At 36.7% G+C, this 15,090-nt stretch overlaps 1 protein-coding gene across 22 annotated transcripts in view; it reads right to left on the reverse strand.

Moving 5' to 3' along the window:
- The window catches only part of NRXN1 (neurexin 1), a 1,279,091-nt gene that overhangs the window by 368,300 nt on the left and 895,701 nt on the right, over nucleotides 1-15,090 (reverse strand). For all 22 annotated transcript variants that reach the window (XM_066267113.1, XM_066267112.1, XM_066267110.1 and 19 more), the window contains one exon: nucleotides 11,027-11,208. In XM_066267113.1, coding sequence (XP_066123210.1) covers nucleotides 11,027-11,208 — 182 coding nt within the window. The remainder of the gene's footprint in view (nucleotides 1-11,026; nucleotides 11,209-15,090) is intronic.

Here is a 15,090-nt window from a genome sequence, read left to right on the forward strand (position 1 = left end):
CCTCACTTCTTCTAGCTCAGGGTGTCTTCCATCCCTAGACCCCACTTTCTATACCCGGACATCTCCTGCATGTGAGATGCCTGAATCTCTCATAAATGTGGGGATTCCACACATGTGTATGTATTAAATTTGCTTATTTTCTTTTGCTAATCTCTTTTGTTTCTATTTATTAGAACAGCCAGAAAAAAATTGCGGGTAAAGAAAGGTGTGTTTCAACCCCACACTTCTAAAGTAAGCTCCTACAGACATCACAAATAGCATGTCACAGCTCTGAAAGTGTTTTTTTCATCAAAAACAATGTTCTCAGGCACAGTGAAAATTATCTCCAGTTTTTTGCTCCTGATTTAAAATGTGGATTATTTATTCCTACTGTCCTAACTTTAGTGTCCCCTTTTACAATATATTCACCTGGGTAACTCTTCCTTTGTTGAAATGAACTGTCTATGTCAGGCCCAACATCAGCTTTAGTAGGGCTCAAAAGCCATTGTGTAACTTTCTTTCAGCCTTCTTTCCGGATCTTTGGCTGACATGTTTGCTTTGCTGTTTGCATTTTTTAACTACTACTCTCATGCACTTTGGTTATGGCTTTCAGTGTGTTTTGTGCAATAAAAGGAGTTTTCATGATCAGTGTACAAATGACTCCTTTTTGGTATGCATTCCCCAGACTAGTTCGTCATCCTCAAGCAATGTCATTACTCTTTTTTTTCATCAATCTATATTTTGTTTGGGCTCCTGAAAAGCCAGTATCTTTAGTAACCTGTGCACATATGTTTCCATTGTTGATCATAATTTCTTCTTAAGACATGTAGACTCTGACTGAATCATAAGAATAAAAATATCAGCTATGTTACAAGTATGGGAGATCTTAACCATGTCTTCTGGGAATCTCTTAATAACCTAGCTCAGATGCTTCTGGATTACTAAGCCTGTATAAGATTATAAATGTTTGCTGTTTTAAGCTGCTAAATGGTAGAGGAATTTGTTACACAGAAAAAGACAACTAATAGAGTATGAACTGCATTATAGGTGATCGATAATAATGTGTTGAATGAACCAAAGGAGATTATTTCTTGAAAGTAGGCTTTTGAAAAATAGTAGCTATAGAAGAAATGGCAGTATAATCAGTGGTTAGAAATGATTCCACAAGGTCTCTTGTTTCGGCAGCAGGGAAAAGAGGATTTGGTACTACAATTCAACTCTGGATAACTTGGAATTGATGGAAAGCTGTTTTGTAAAATAGCCTGGGGTCCACTACAAAGCAATGGATCTGGAAGAGTAGTGATCATATTGGAGCAGAATCTAAAATTTTCTCTACCTAGGTAATGCCCTGGGCATTTGTATGGCCAGTAGTCGCGGCCGCCATGGACATGCAGATGCAGGTTCTCATTGGATACAGGCAGGCAGTAAAGAAACAGTGGAGCCATAATAATGATGGGCCATTCCTTTATTAAAGTCTCTCACTAGCCAATGAGCAAAACACAGGGAAAACACTTCCCTCTTCATTCATTCAGAGCTCACAAAGCCCTAACACATTATCCGGTTTCACAACCAGGAGAATCGTCTAGTAGGACCTTCCTCCTAGAATCAAAGGTCCCACCAGTCTCAGCAGAACTCACAAAAGCCCCTCACTTCTGGTTCCCCCTCTGCACACATTCTCCCTTCTCTGCCAACATGGCTTCTTCCTCAGCACCCTACATTCTCTCTGCCCTCACTCTGCAAACATGGCTTCTCTCTCTTCTTCTTCTTCTCTTCTTTATAAAACTTTCTGGCTCAAAAATCTCTCCTCCAGCAAACGTTAGCAAAACAATGGCCCTTCTCAAGAAGGAAGATAATCTGCAGTTTCACAGACCACATATACCTGGCTGTGCCCAGCCCCCAATGCAAACTATAAGCAAGCAAACATGAAAACCATATTGTACAAACTTATTTGACCAAGAGCATTGTTTCAACAGTTCTTTCCAAAAGATTCCTGAGTCCTAGAATTCTTTCTGCTAGCTCAAGAAGCTCCAAGATCCCAAGGCCAACCCTGAAAATACCCAATGTTTAAACAGAGAAATTGATGACTGAGCAGAATCTCGATGGTGTGAGGGAATGAGAAGAAATCTGGAAAGAATTAGAAGTAAAGCACAAGAAGTTCATTTAAAAAAGATATTAATATATTTTACTGAGGTGGAAAGATAAATATAGGATTATGAGAAAATGGACTTGAAAAGGGGAATTAAGATCAGAATGTTGAAGACATGAAATGTTAGGCACAGAATGTACATAATTGAGAGACATCAATGTGTTTTAATGGAGCAACAACAGAATCAAAGAAGCATTTTACCAAATTAATATGACATAAGTATATAAAGTGGATTGGAGAGTATTCAGAATAGAGACAGGGAGATAAGTGCCTAGATGATGAGTACGTAAACTCAGAAGGTGCAAGCAGAAATAGTTGTTTTGATTCTCTTTTATTCAGTTTCACAATAACAGAATTTCAAAAAAGAAATTAACTTTGAAATCTAGAAACCACATTCAGAGAGTTACTGATGTAATAAAGACGAATCGGAAAATGAGAAAGAAATGAACTTCCAAGGGGAAAGAAAAAGTTTGTATTGATTCACTTGACCTCACCTCTCTCCCAAACAGAGATTGGATCAAGGTATCTGGATAGCACTTCAGTCGATAGAAACATGACCATCACTTCTCCCATTTTCTCCAAAGATAACTTGCATCCTTCATATGTTAAAAAGTGGGACAAGAATTTTACAAAACATGATGAAAAAAATTATTTTAGTCATCTTTTTAAAATTCTAGTCAAATAGGCCACATGTTCTCTAATTCATGTAAGAATCAGGAAAAGAAAATCAAATAAAATACCTATTGAAGATATTTAGAGGATTGAAATGAGAGATTATATGACAGAGTTGTACTCTTAAAATATGTAAATCTGTTGTTTATTAAGAATATTTCTTTGGAACATAAGTTAACTTCAAGAAAAGCCTGTAGGGAAATACTTGAGTTTTATCTTGTTGCTATAGGTGTGTACCCATGTATAATTAAAGTCTCTCACTAGACAATGAGCAAAACACAGGGAAAACACTTCCCTCTTCATTCTTGACTTTAAAGAGATTTTTCTTTAAATTTAATTGTAATACAAAGGTAAGATAAGCAATGTAAAATGTATAGAAGCAGAAAGAGATGAGAAATATTTCACTTTACCAATTTAATAGGTTATTTTGAGATATGTAATATTTACTATAGATACGCTATGTATCTATCCTGTACTAAACCTGCTGATCAAAAGATATATTTCTAAATCAAAATCAGTTAAAAGCTTGTTGTAAAAATATGGCTTCTGGCTCAGCAAAGTACAAAGAAGAAACACTTAAGGCAAGTATGTACAATTCACTAGCCAAATTTGCAATGCTCTTTCATGCTCCCAAGATGAAAGAATTTCAAAAAACACTTTTTACTATCCTTTCCTCCACCCCCCATACATTTCTTCTGGTCAGACCATTGCACCTGTTAATATTCATGGTAGTGAGTGACACACATTTGCAGTGGCTTTCTTCTGTAAATCAGAGAGGGTTTAAGTAACCTCCAATTAACATCACCTGATGTTAGGAGATGGTTACTTTAGTGTGGCAAACAGGTAAAACTTGTAGACAAATCTTAAATTTTTTTAAATAAACCTAATGTTTTCTTTTGATTCTAAGAAGTTATTTTATTCAGAGTTGATTAAATAATCCTCAACATTATTAATTTAAATGCTTTACAGTTTACAAGTTCCTTTATATTCTTTATCTTAAAAACCTATCATTTGTTTCTGTTCTTACAAATACTATGCAGATAAGAAAATTAAAACTGCAAGAAGGAGAAACGGAGATATATCATGGTAAAGGGATAATGAAGAAAAACTAGTCACTTTGGGACTAAGTATGTTTACCATAAATAATTTAAGCTACCTGGTGACCAGAATCCCATCTGGCTTGTTAATTCATTCATCCAATAATTATTTATTCAAATAAGTACTAAGGAGTGAGCTGGTTTATTTTTGTAGCCACAGGGCCTAAAATTGACCTGGGCCACATCAGTTGCTCAGAAAATATTTCTGGACGTCTTTTTAGCATGTACTGAAATAAACAATAAAAAGCCACATTTCAATATTACATTATTTTTTATTAATCATCATTATTATAAATTATGTCCTCCATCATCAGAAAGTTTATTTCTATTGCAAAATAATGGACAGATTTGAAATGAGTAGAGAAAATGATAAAAGTGAGTTACAATATATAATATAAGGTGATTATTAAGGCAAGATAATCATTCCTTCCCCCCCCAAAATTTTATACCATACACTTTCTTTAAAAATCAACTACTACAATTATTTCTTAGGTAAAAACTTAAAAACACCAAGAAAATATGCAAGTTTTCAATTATATAGCTTTTGCTATGTTTTCTCTATATTGTAAACAAGAAGTTAGCTGACTTTTGCAGAGTTACATAGAAATTAAACTTCATCAGTGACTTCACTTTGACTTAAAGAGTTGAGACTGTATACTGAGCATAAGCCATAATATTTTGGATATATAATTCATTATTTCATTTATTAGTTCAGAAAACATTTATTGAACACTTGTATTCTAGGTAATATACTAATTAATTGTTTCTTGCTTAATGTCCTTCCCTTAATACCCTTCTAAAACCTTACAAATACAAATATGGCTCTGAGGGTAACAGTAACAATATTAATATAAGCAAAAAAAATGTATCTATAACAACTAGACCACTTGAGTCAAAAACTATTTCATTTGAAGTTATTATATTTTAAGAGTATGGTTAATCAAAATTTAAATATGATTATATTTTCAGTAAAATTAAACATCATTCTAAAAAAAAATGACAAGGAATATCAAACATTCACATCTTCATTGACATTATATGCTGATCAGATTTTAAAAGTTATCCAACTGAAATGGCATTGCACACTTTGACAAGACTGGAGTACATTATAATGCATTCTATCAACTTTCCAGTTTATGGATTAACTGCATTAATTAATAGTGGAAATATAATTTTTTTCATTTATGATATTAATTTTTGTTTACAGAGATTCAAGTGTTCCACCGAATATATCTCCCCCCACCCCCTTATTCCCCTCGGCCTCCCCATGCCTGCTCCCCCAATGCCTTCCCCCTTTCCCTCTAGGATTTGCTGTCCTGTTCTCTATAATGCTGTGTTATGTATGTATAATTTCATTAATCTTTTTCCCTTCTCTGATCCCATCCTCTCACCCCTTTCCCTCTGCCTGCTTTCCCTCTGGTTCCTTTGATCCCGCCTCTGCCTCTGTTCTGTTCCTCAGTTCACATTGTTCATTGGATTCCTCAAATGATTGGTACATAGATTATACTTGGCTAACCTTGAAGGTTTACAGAAATTTTCCTGACAGTTTAATAAGTAACTTAAATTTCTAACTTTTATAGATAAAACATATCCTATATGATATTAATCCATTCAATTTTTAGTTCTATTCATAACACAAAATCAAAAAACAGTAATAATCTATACTTCTACAAATGTTTTCTTTTTACATTCCAATCTTAAAAAAAAATTAAAGAAATGATTTGGACAAAACCAAAGTAGACTCAAAGTTATCCAAATAATCTCACAAAATAGCCTCTGAATATTCCAAAATCTAGATTTCATTAAGGATACTTCTGCTTCTGTACCCAGCAAGCATCAGATTTGGTCCCTACTCCCGTAATTTTCCTTTCCCTTCCTTCTTTTATTCTCCCTCCCTCCTTTCCTCAGTTTCTATGGGTGGAACGCAGAGCACATTCCTAGCAGCTGTGGCTGATGCAATGCTGTGAGAATACTTCAGCTCCCAGAACCCTCCTAGACACACCCAGGAAGGAAGCTCATCCGCTATAAGGAAGTGACTCAGCGCCAAACATGCAGCTCCCTGATCTTTTCAACCATTGGCTTTGAGGAACATGCTGTAACACCCTATAGGCTGAACCTATGTATATAAGCTAGCTTACTTCCTGAATAAAGTGGATCTGTGTCACTGAACCTGGTCCCTGGACTCAGGTCTTTGCATCTCCATTGTCCTCACCCCCAGCAGGACTTGTTCACAACTGGCGTCTGTCCATTCTCTCAAATCTCTCTTTCCCCATCTCACTCATGCAACCTGCAAACACCTTGTTCATGTATGTAAACAGTGTGGGCCCTTATTACCCTTAGGCCTCCTACAACCACAGGGTGTCAATCCTTGAGGCTTACAGCCTACTGCTGTGTGGCAAACAGATATCACTCATGTCCCCCAATTTGGCAAAGATGTCTACTGTACATGTAGCAGTAGACATCTTCTCCAGAGCTATCTTGGCCATGGCCCTAGCAGGAGAAAAAACTACACATGCAATTCATGCCCTTCAACAGGCCATGCTATGCCTTGGTGTACCTTGGGAAATTAAAGCCTTTTGTTCCCAATGGCAAATCACACACCGCCTTGGCATTCTTTATAATCCCCAGGACAAGCTGTTGTAGAATGGCGACACAGAGACATTAAGCTTCAAATTCAAAAAGAAAGGGGGGATATGCCCCGGGCCTCACCAAAGAAGTGCTCTTCAGTGCTGTATTCACTCTTAATTATTTAACTTTTGATTCTGATGGTATAACCCCAGCCTACAAACATTGGGGAGGCCTTTGTAGCCACCCAACCCCTTTACTGTTGGTATGCTGGAAGGACCCAGACACAGCTCAGTGGCAGGGACTGCACCCATTTCTAACAAAAGGTAGAGGTTATGCTTGTGTTTTTTCAGAAAATACCCTGCATCCAATTTGGATCCCAGGAAGAAACATATGGTCACTCCCAGTGTCCCAAGATGACCCCACCAACGATGCCTCCAACACCTGCAAACCCTCCAGTTCAGGAGATGGCCAGCCTCAGCATTGAACGGCCGCTTGGAGGAGTTCCTCACTTTGTTCCTCCTCATGTGTGCCATTATCACAGAGAACTGCCAGGTGCGAGGAGATCCTCATGTATGGGTGGCTGTTCCTCACCCTGGCATAATTATGCCTGTTGAAGTTAATAGCCCACAGTTTCTAGCAGTATGTTCCAGTAACTGCTCCCTTAATCTCCTTTGTGACAGTAGTTGCCAGGAATCTCAACAGTGCAACGGCACTTTATGGGATAACCTCAGTGACCCAATGCTACTTAAGTTTATTCTGAATAATAACACCATCCCTTTGGAGGGGTGAGTCTTCCTTCGAAATCATACTACAGGGGACTTTGCTGAATACGGTACTACCAGCCAAGGCTCAGTACTTGGCCTACAAGCCCTCCTCCCCAACAGCTGAGCCTGCCCCGCTAACCTTGCCTTCCCAGGGTCGCCTCTCTCCCTGTTCCTGTATGACGAACATCAAAGAACACTCTCACGAGAAGGAATTCCCTGGAGAGACTGCCGCATTGCCTCTGGCCCAGATACACAGACCATCAACCTCAGAGTTTGGCATCAAAAGCTGAGAAACAGAATGCAACCATATGCAGTATGCAGCCCATGGAAAGCCATCCATTTCATGTTTGGATGCTGGGACCTTTGTGGGAAGTGGGCATGCATTGACCTATGTCCATTTTTTACAATCAAAATGGAACTGTGTTTAACAGCACCTAGAAGATCTCTGTACCACAATGGGAGGAAAATGACACCCTGACCCCTAGGAGGAATCCCCTGTTTAAGACCCCTGTTCTATTTCCTAACTAGTCAAACATTACAGAAGCTTGCCTCATTGTTTAATCTAGCTAATCTATTAGTATATAGTATAATAGGTATTATAGTTGTTTTAGTTCTACTAGGGTTCCGTTGCATAATGTGTAGCATTCAGAAGCTACAACAACAGCAAGCTGTCATTCATCAAGTCCAATTGGCCTTAATTAAAAGAGAAAAGGGAGATGTGGGTGGAGTGCAGAGTGCTTTCCTAGCAGCTGTGGCTGATGCAATGCTGTGAGAATACTCCAGCTCCCAGAAGCTTCCTGGGCATACACAGGAAGGGAGCTTGCCTGCTATATGGAAGTGACTCAGTGCCAACCATGGAGCTCCCTGATCTTTTCAGCCATTGGCTTTGAGGAACACACTATAACACCCTATAGTCTGAACCTGTGTATATAAACTAGCTTACTTCCTGAATAAAGTGGATCTGCGTCACTGAACCTGGTCCCCGGTGTCGGGTCTTTGCGTCTCTGTCGTCCTCTTCCTCGGCAGGACTTGTCCACAAATTTCTCCCTTTTTCTTTCTCTTCCCTCTGTACCACCCTCTTTATTTTTCAAATATCTGACTGCTCTTCCCACTTTCTCGTAACGTACCCAACATTACGAGAAGAACAGGTATACTTCAGTAGTACAAAGCAAAATACCAGCCTGTGTCAGTTGATGGTATGTTGAAAATGTGAAACAAAGTAACTCGTCTCCGTGTAAGCAATATGCTGAGTCACTAAAGGCTAGTCACCACTTATTAGCAATGAGAGAAAAAGGAGGGAGATAGGAAAAGTTTTAGATGTCCGTATTTGCATTAAACTGAGTCTTACTAGTTGATACTGAAGTGAGTAGGGCTGACCAACAAGGCTATTTGGCAAGTCCAGGAACCAATGTCCATTTTTTGCCTCCCAGTCATGGATAAGCTCTCAGGTCATTGGACAGTTTGAACACGGCAGATTCAAGAAGGAGAATGTGTGGAGGTAACTGCTGAGTTCAAAGTGAATGGCTTAGCAAGACCAAGGGAGAAGATTCAGAAGGAGGAAGCTTTCACAGAACAGCTTTCAGAACTCCATGGCCAGCAAAGGAGCTGTGGAGGGTATTGGGCTGGTGCGAACATTGAGAAAGTCAACATGTATGAAAGGATTTTAAGCCCACATTTGATCAGAATTGGAAAGAAAAACCCATTTTTGTAGACTAAAACTCTTCGACCATATAACAAAAAAGAGTAGTCTGAGTAATTTAATAATAGGACTCCTTATGATTTGAGAGTGATCATTGCAGAATCTTTTCACAGGGTAAATGTGTAATTGGTTATGGATCAATAAGCAATTTCTTTCCAGAGGAAAAGCTCTTGTTTTCATTTTTATTAATCTGTCTTTTGAAGTAGCAATGTTCTTAAATCAGAATGGAACAAATACATTTAGAAAGTTGAGATTACTCTAAACAGCAAGATTCCTTACTGAACTAGTTAAGTTTATATTCAGTGATCATTTATTTATGATGCCATAAAAATCTAGACACTTTCAGTTTTGATTGTTAGTTATTTGCTGAAAGGCTACTGAAATTACTTTCCTTGGGTTTCCATTTTGACAACTGCATTTGGAATTGAAAATTTACAACGGTAAATTTACAACAGTTCAATAATGGTTGTGCTGAAGTGTTTTGTTTTGTTTTGCTTTTTTTCTTTTCAGGATTAGCAATGAATTCAGTTTGTGATCAATATAAACTCCTTACTCAACTTATTTGAGACTCTGTAAGTATAATGGAAAACTAAGATTAAGAAAATAAACAAACTCATGGATAAAGAAAAAAAACTGATGGTTGCCAGATGGGAGGTGGGTGGGGAGCCTTGGGAAGTGGTAAAGGGATTAAGTACAAACTGGCAGTTACTAAATAGACACAAGGATATAAATTACAGCATAGGTGATATAGTCAATAATATTGCAATAATTATATATGGTGTCAGATGAGTACAACACTTATTGGGCTTATCACCTTATAATTTATATAAATGTCTAATCACTAAACAGCTAAAAATAATATAATATTGAAATGTCAACTCTAATCAATATATTAAAATTTTTTAATAAAAATAAATGAATAAAATTTAAAAATTAAGGCCCTGCAAAACTCTGTGATAACATATTTTGTTGTTTGATGATTTTCTTAATCACTTTCGGCTGAGCACCTGAAGGCCAGTTTCTAGCAGGAAAAAACATGTTGACCTAATCAGATGTTCTTTGAGACACAGGTACTGATAAAGGAAGAAGTTATAGGGATAGACAAACAGAAACAAAACAAACTTACATGATCACATGAGGCAGAAGTGATAAACTATACCTCAAGGATAAAAAGGGAGATAGATCAACAGATATACATGCTTCTGGAACCTTCCAGAAGATAGTGACTTTCAACCAAGGATTATGACAATAAGAACCCTTTACATTTTTTACCAATGTGATGCCTTCTTCTGGGTCTTATTTTGACATATCAGTAAAATAAACAGCTCTAAACAGTGAAGCTTCTTTGCAAATATTGCAAGGAAATGAAGAGATAAAGGATTGCAACCACACAAATTGGTAACTCTTTGGATGCAGAGATATGAGGAAGAGCTCCCAAGCTATAGTAAGTTATGGCAACTTTCAAAGGTAAAAAAAGTTTTTCATTTATAGACTATTATTGATATCTACCATGTACTGACTAAATTCTTGTGGGAAGCTTAAAAGTTTGAAAAAAAAGAAAGGGTTCCAGGATATAAATGGCAAGAGTCCACTGTACTTTCTTTATACTTCCATATCAAAATGAGTGTAAGATGGCAAAGAAACAAGTTTTCTTTTCTCCCACCCATTGCATGTCACTTCAGACCATTCCCTTCCCAGGTTAGAAAAGAAATAAAAACACTGCATCCAGATCTTTTGATATCACCAGCATTACAACCCTCTGCTTCCAGCCTGATGGAACAGTACCTACAGGGCAATAAATTATTTTATTAATTTGTCAGGTCAGCCTGAAGTCACTAAAAACACACCCAAAATAAATGTTGGTGACCAAAGAATTGAGAGAAATTCACACTTCAAAGAAACACAATATTTTCTATTACAAAGAACATTTTTAACAGCAGTAGTAGTAGGTATAAGTTCTTATTACCTAGAGTGTATTTATATTTTCTGTATCAAAGTACTGGTTGCCAGGGGAGAGAAACTTCCAAAAGAATGAATTATGTTACTTACAAAAAGCTAACAGTAAAAAGCAAACGCTGGATCTTATTTGGAAAGTACTTACTATGTGCAGCTCCAGGTAGTCCCCCAGGCCAGAAGAACTGTCCACTCGCACCAACACCGCCTCCTTCTGAACCGTGCTAAACCCAATGGCCAGTCTGTCTGCTCGTGTACTGGGCCGGTCATTAGGAGGCCACTTGTATGTGATTTGTCCACCACCTTTGCTAAAGATATATGTTGTCCCAGCTGGAAAACAAAAACCAAAAACAATTAGTCCAAATATGTGAAGTGTACACTTCCCCATGTTTGATCCATTGACATATCAGTAAAGTATTAAATTCATACTATGGCCAAGTGAGAAAAAAAATTGACAAAGCACATAAGCAAATAACCAATTTCAATCAAACATTCTCACAAAAGAGAAGAGTCTAAAAAAAGGAAGAGGTACCAAAGCATCTCAGTTTTTAATACAATCATTAAATCTATCAGCAGGTGTTTCAGAACAAACAGAAGATCACTGCTGTTTCAACTGAGTTGGACAAACATAGAATGTAAGGGGGTTTTAGTTCTTCTTGCCGGGTTTTTAAGAAATCGTTTATAGTTTAGGAGGAACCGTTGACTTTGGATGCTTCCAAAAGGAGCAGAATCATACATCCACTTGTTTTGAAACAAAGTCTGCATTCAGATGTGACAGAGTCATACAGCACAGTGAAGCAAATTGCAACAAACATTCTATGAATCAACTTTTATGGGGAATAGGTCTATTCACATGACAGATGATAACTAGTGAATGAACAGCCATAAGCCACAGTAGTCATGTCAAGAAAATACAGATAATAGATACCATCCATAGAAGTCAAATCATATTTAACAAGCAACATCTAGTAGCTGTCAAACTCCTCAGCATCATGGAAAGACCCATTCTTTTTTTCTAAAGGGAATACCAGTATTACAGCACTTAAGAATAATGCCACAGCCACATTTGGTGACTGTGCAAACTTTACTTTATGGTGGCGATGTCAGTAAATTATCCATCTTACTTTAAAGAGTTTTGTTTCCAAACAGGTTTACTAGGCCTTTAATGCATTCAAGTCTTATATCATTGTTCCTCTGGAGCAGGGCTCGGGAATCTTGGCTGAGAGAGCCATGAATGCCACATATTTTAAAATGTAATCCCGTGAGAGCCATACAACGATCCCTGTACATTACACATTATCCTGTAAAAATTTGGTGTTGTCCCAGAGGACAGCTGTGATTGGCTCCAGCCACCCGCAACCATGAATATGAGCAGTAGGAAATGAATGGATTGTAATACATGAGAATGTTTTATATTTTTAATGTTATTATTTTTTTTTATTAAAAATTTGTCTGTGAGCCAGATGCAGCCATCAAAAGAGCCACATCTGGCTTGCGAGCCATAGATTCCTGACCCCTGCTCTGGAGTCTATCTCACTAAATGCAATGAAATGAATTCTTTCAGTTAGAATATATAGAGAAGAGATCTCCCTCCACACTAAACGGAACCACAAAAACACTGATTTAGTTATCACAGGAACAGTATTATGGGTACAATTTGTAGAGGAGAGTGTAGCCTTCCAATAACAAAGAATGCCACTGCATATTTATTGTGTACCTACTATGTGCTGAACATGGTAAAGAAAGCAATAAGAGTGAATATTAAAATTTAGGTGACACAGCATACTGTGTTTAGGGAAAATAGCTTCTACCAAGAGGATAGCTTATGTGTACAGTGATATGTTTTCAAGATATATACCCATCAAATTTCTATGATTACCACATTTACCAATTAAGTGACAACATTTATAATATCACATTTATGCACATTTAATTAAATCATTGATAATATCAATGTTTTCCATTTTTTGTTTTCCATTTTCCTTTTTTCTGTGTTCTGTCTGACATGTTTCCATAGGCCCTTGAGGAACCCCAAAGCACTCTGCAATATGCCTGTTGGGTCTAAAAGGCCTTGGTGCATAGACTGGACCCAAGAAGCTTGCCAGGATAACACTGGATATAAAAGTGGTAAGACAAAAATTTGTGAAAATGCAAAGGTAGCGAGGCTGTGCATGTCTCTATTATACATATTTTGGATACTAATGAATAAAAGTAGCTTATCTCTCTCATGTAAAAATAGGTAAGTTATATTTCAATGGCACTAGTCAGTGTGCAAGCAAAGACAATTTAGAATACACAGCTTTGCGTATCAGGAATGCCAGATAATGTTTAGCATTATCAGAAGCTTGTTCATCAGGATATGAGTAATATCCTATTTGATAAATATTTTTCTGCTTAGTAAGTTTTGCAGATGACTAAGTGTTAAGTGTTTTAGTAAAGACTATATTGATAAAAATAGGACAAGAACTTATAAATGTGCATATTTCTTTAGAATGGAAATGTGGCGGTAGCCTCTGAGTGCTGGTACTTTATTTCATTTTCTTCCCTTTAATTAACTTTGTTCTGTAATGACTATGTATTTCATGTGAATTCAGAAAAATGTTCATTACTAGAGATGCTACTTGACAATATACAACATATCTAAGAATTCAGATATTTTTTAGTTATGCACACAAGGCAGTGTTATAAAACAACAAATATCTTACATTACATGGTGTTTGGGGATGTTAAATATCACTTTCACAAAAAATGTTTCATTTCTTCTTTACTTCTGCATGGAAAGTAAGGCAAGCATTACTCCCATGTTATATTTGAGGAAATTTAGTCATAAAGATTGACTTGTTATCTCATGTTGCAAACTTGTTTATGTGGCAGAGCTGGTAGGAAACCTAGTATCCAGGCTCCAGCTCTTATATATATATATATATAATTTTTATTACAGAAACATCTGTGTTATTATAACAAGACAGTCAAAAAAAGTTAATTGGATATGTCAGTCTGAATTTATCAAGGCCAACTGTTATCATATTCTAATGTCTCATATCCATAAAGTGACATTTGCACCTCATGATCATATACTGTCCTTTCACCTCAAAATTCTTTAAAAAAAAAAAACATGTAAATGTGAAATGACAGAACATTTAATATATGCAGATTAACTTTGGTATAGGATACACTTCTCAAACTTCTGGAACTATGAAAGTTTCTAGTTGCTCAGTTACAGGACTTGAGGATAATAATTTAAAGGTTTATATTTTCAGCAAGATAAATGTCACAATACAAATATCATTACTGAAGATTTTATTTCATCCCATATTTCAACTTTTCCAATAAGTGTTACAAGTTGGCAACTAGCATGTTATTAGCTACTCTGTCCTTACAATAATTTTCCAATTCTTTAATTTTCAGCAAAACAAAGTTGTAACACTGTGTGTCAAACAATACAATTAGTTCTAGTGTCCTTTTACTCCAGATAGATCTGAAAAGCAATCTCTCTTCTTTTTTCTTCTCTATGCACAAGAATACATTGAATTGTACTTATTGGCACAATTCCATAATAAACAAAGAAATTAAATGTCCAGCCCTGGCATAGTTCTCTCCTACTGACCTCTATAGGAATCTTTTCTTTCTTTCTTTCTTTCTTTCTTTCTTTCTTTCTTTCTTTCTTTCTTTCTTTCTTTCTTTCTTTCTTTCTTTCTTTCTTTCTTTCTCTTTCTTTCTTTCTTTCTTTCTTTCTTTCTTTCTCTCTTTCATCTTTCTCTCTTCTTTCTTTCCTTCCTTCCTTCCTTCCTTCCTTCCTTCCTTCCTTCCTTCCTTCCTCCCTCCCTCCCTCCCTCCCTCCCTCCCTCCCTCCCTCCCTCCCTCCCTCCCTCCTTCCTTCCTTCCTTCCTTCCTTCTTTCTTTCTTTCTTTCTTTCTTTCTTTCTTTCTTTCTTTCTTTCTTTCTTTCTTTCTTCTTTCTTTCTTTTTTTCTTTCATCACTTTGCATGAACTCTACAAAATCTCTATGCTCTTATAACCTTCCTTTCGCCAAGATAGAAAATGGTTATATACTCTATTTTGGTAAGCTTGAGAAAGTGAGAGTATTACAACAATAAAATGTAGTGGGTCAGGTGACTAAAATGTCCAAATATACTTCCTTTAAATTGCATCTTTCTGAACCAAGGACATGATGTACTTACTGAAACAGAATAACTAAGACATTAAGAATGTC

This window comes from Saccopteryx bilineata, chromosome 3, assembly GCF_036850765.1.
Source record: "Saccopteryx bilineata isolate mSacBil1 chromosome 3, mSacBil1_pri_phased_curated, whole genome shotgun sequence".
Classification (NCBI taxonomy): Eukaryota; Metazoa; Chordata; class Mammalia; order Chiroptera; family Emballonuridae; genus Saccopteryx; species Saccopteryx bilineata.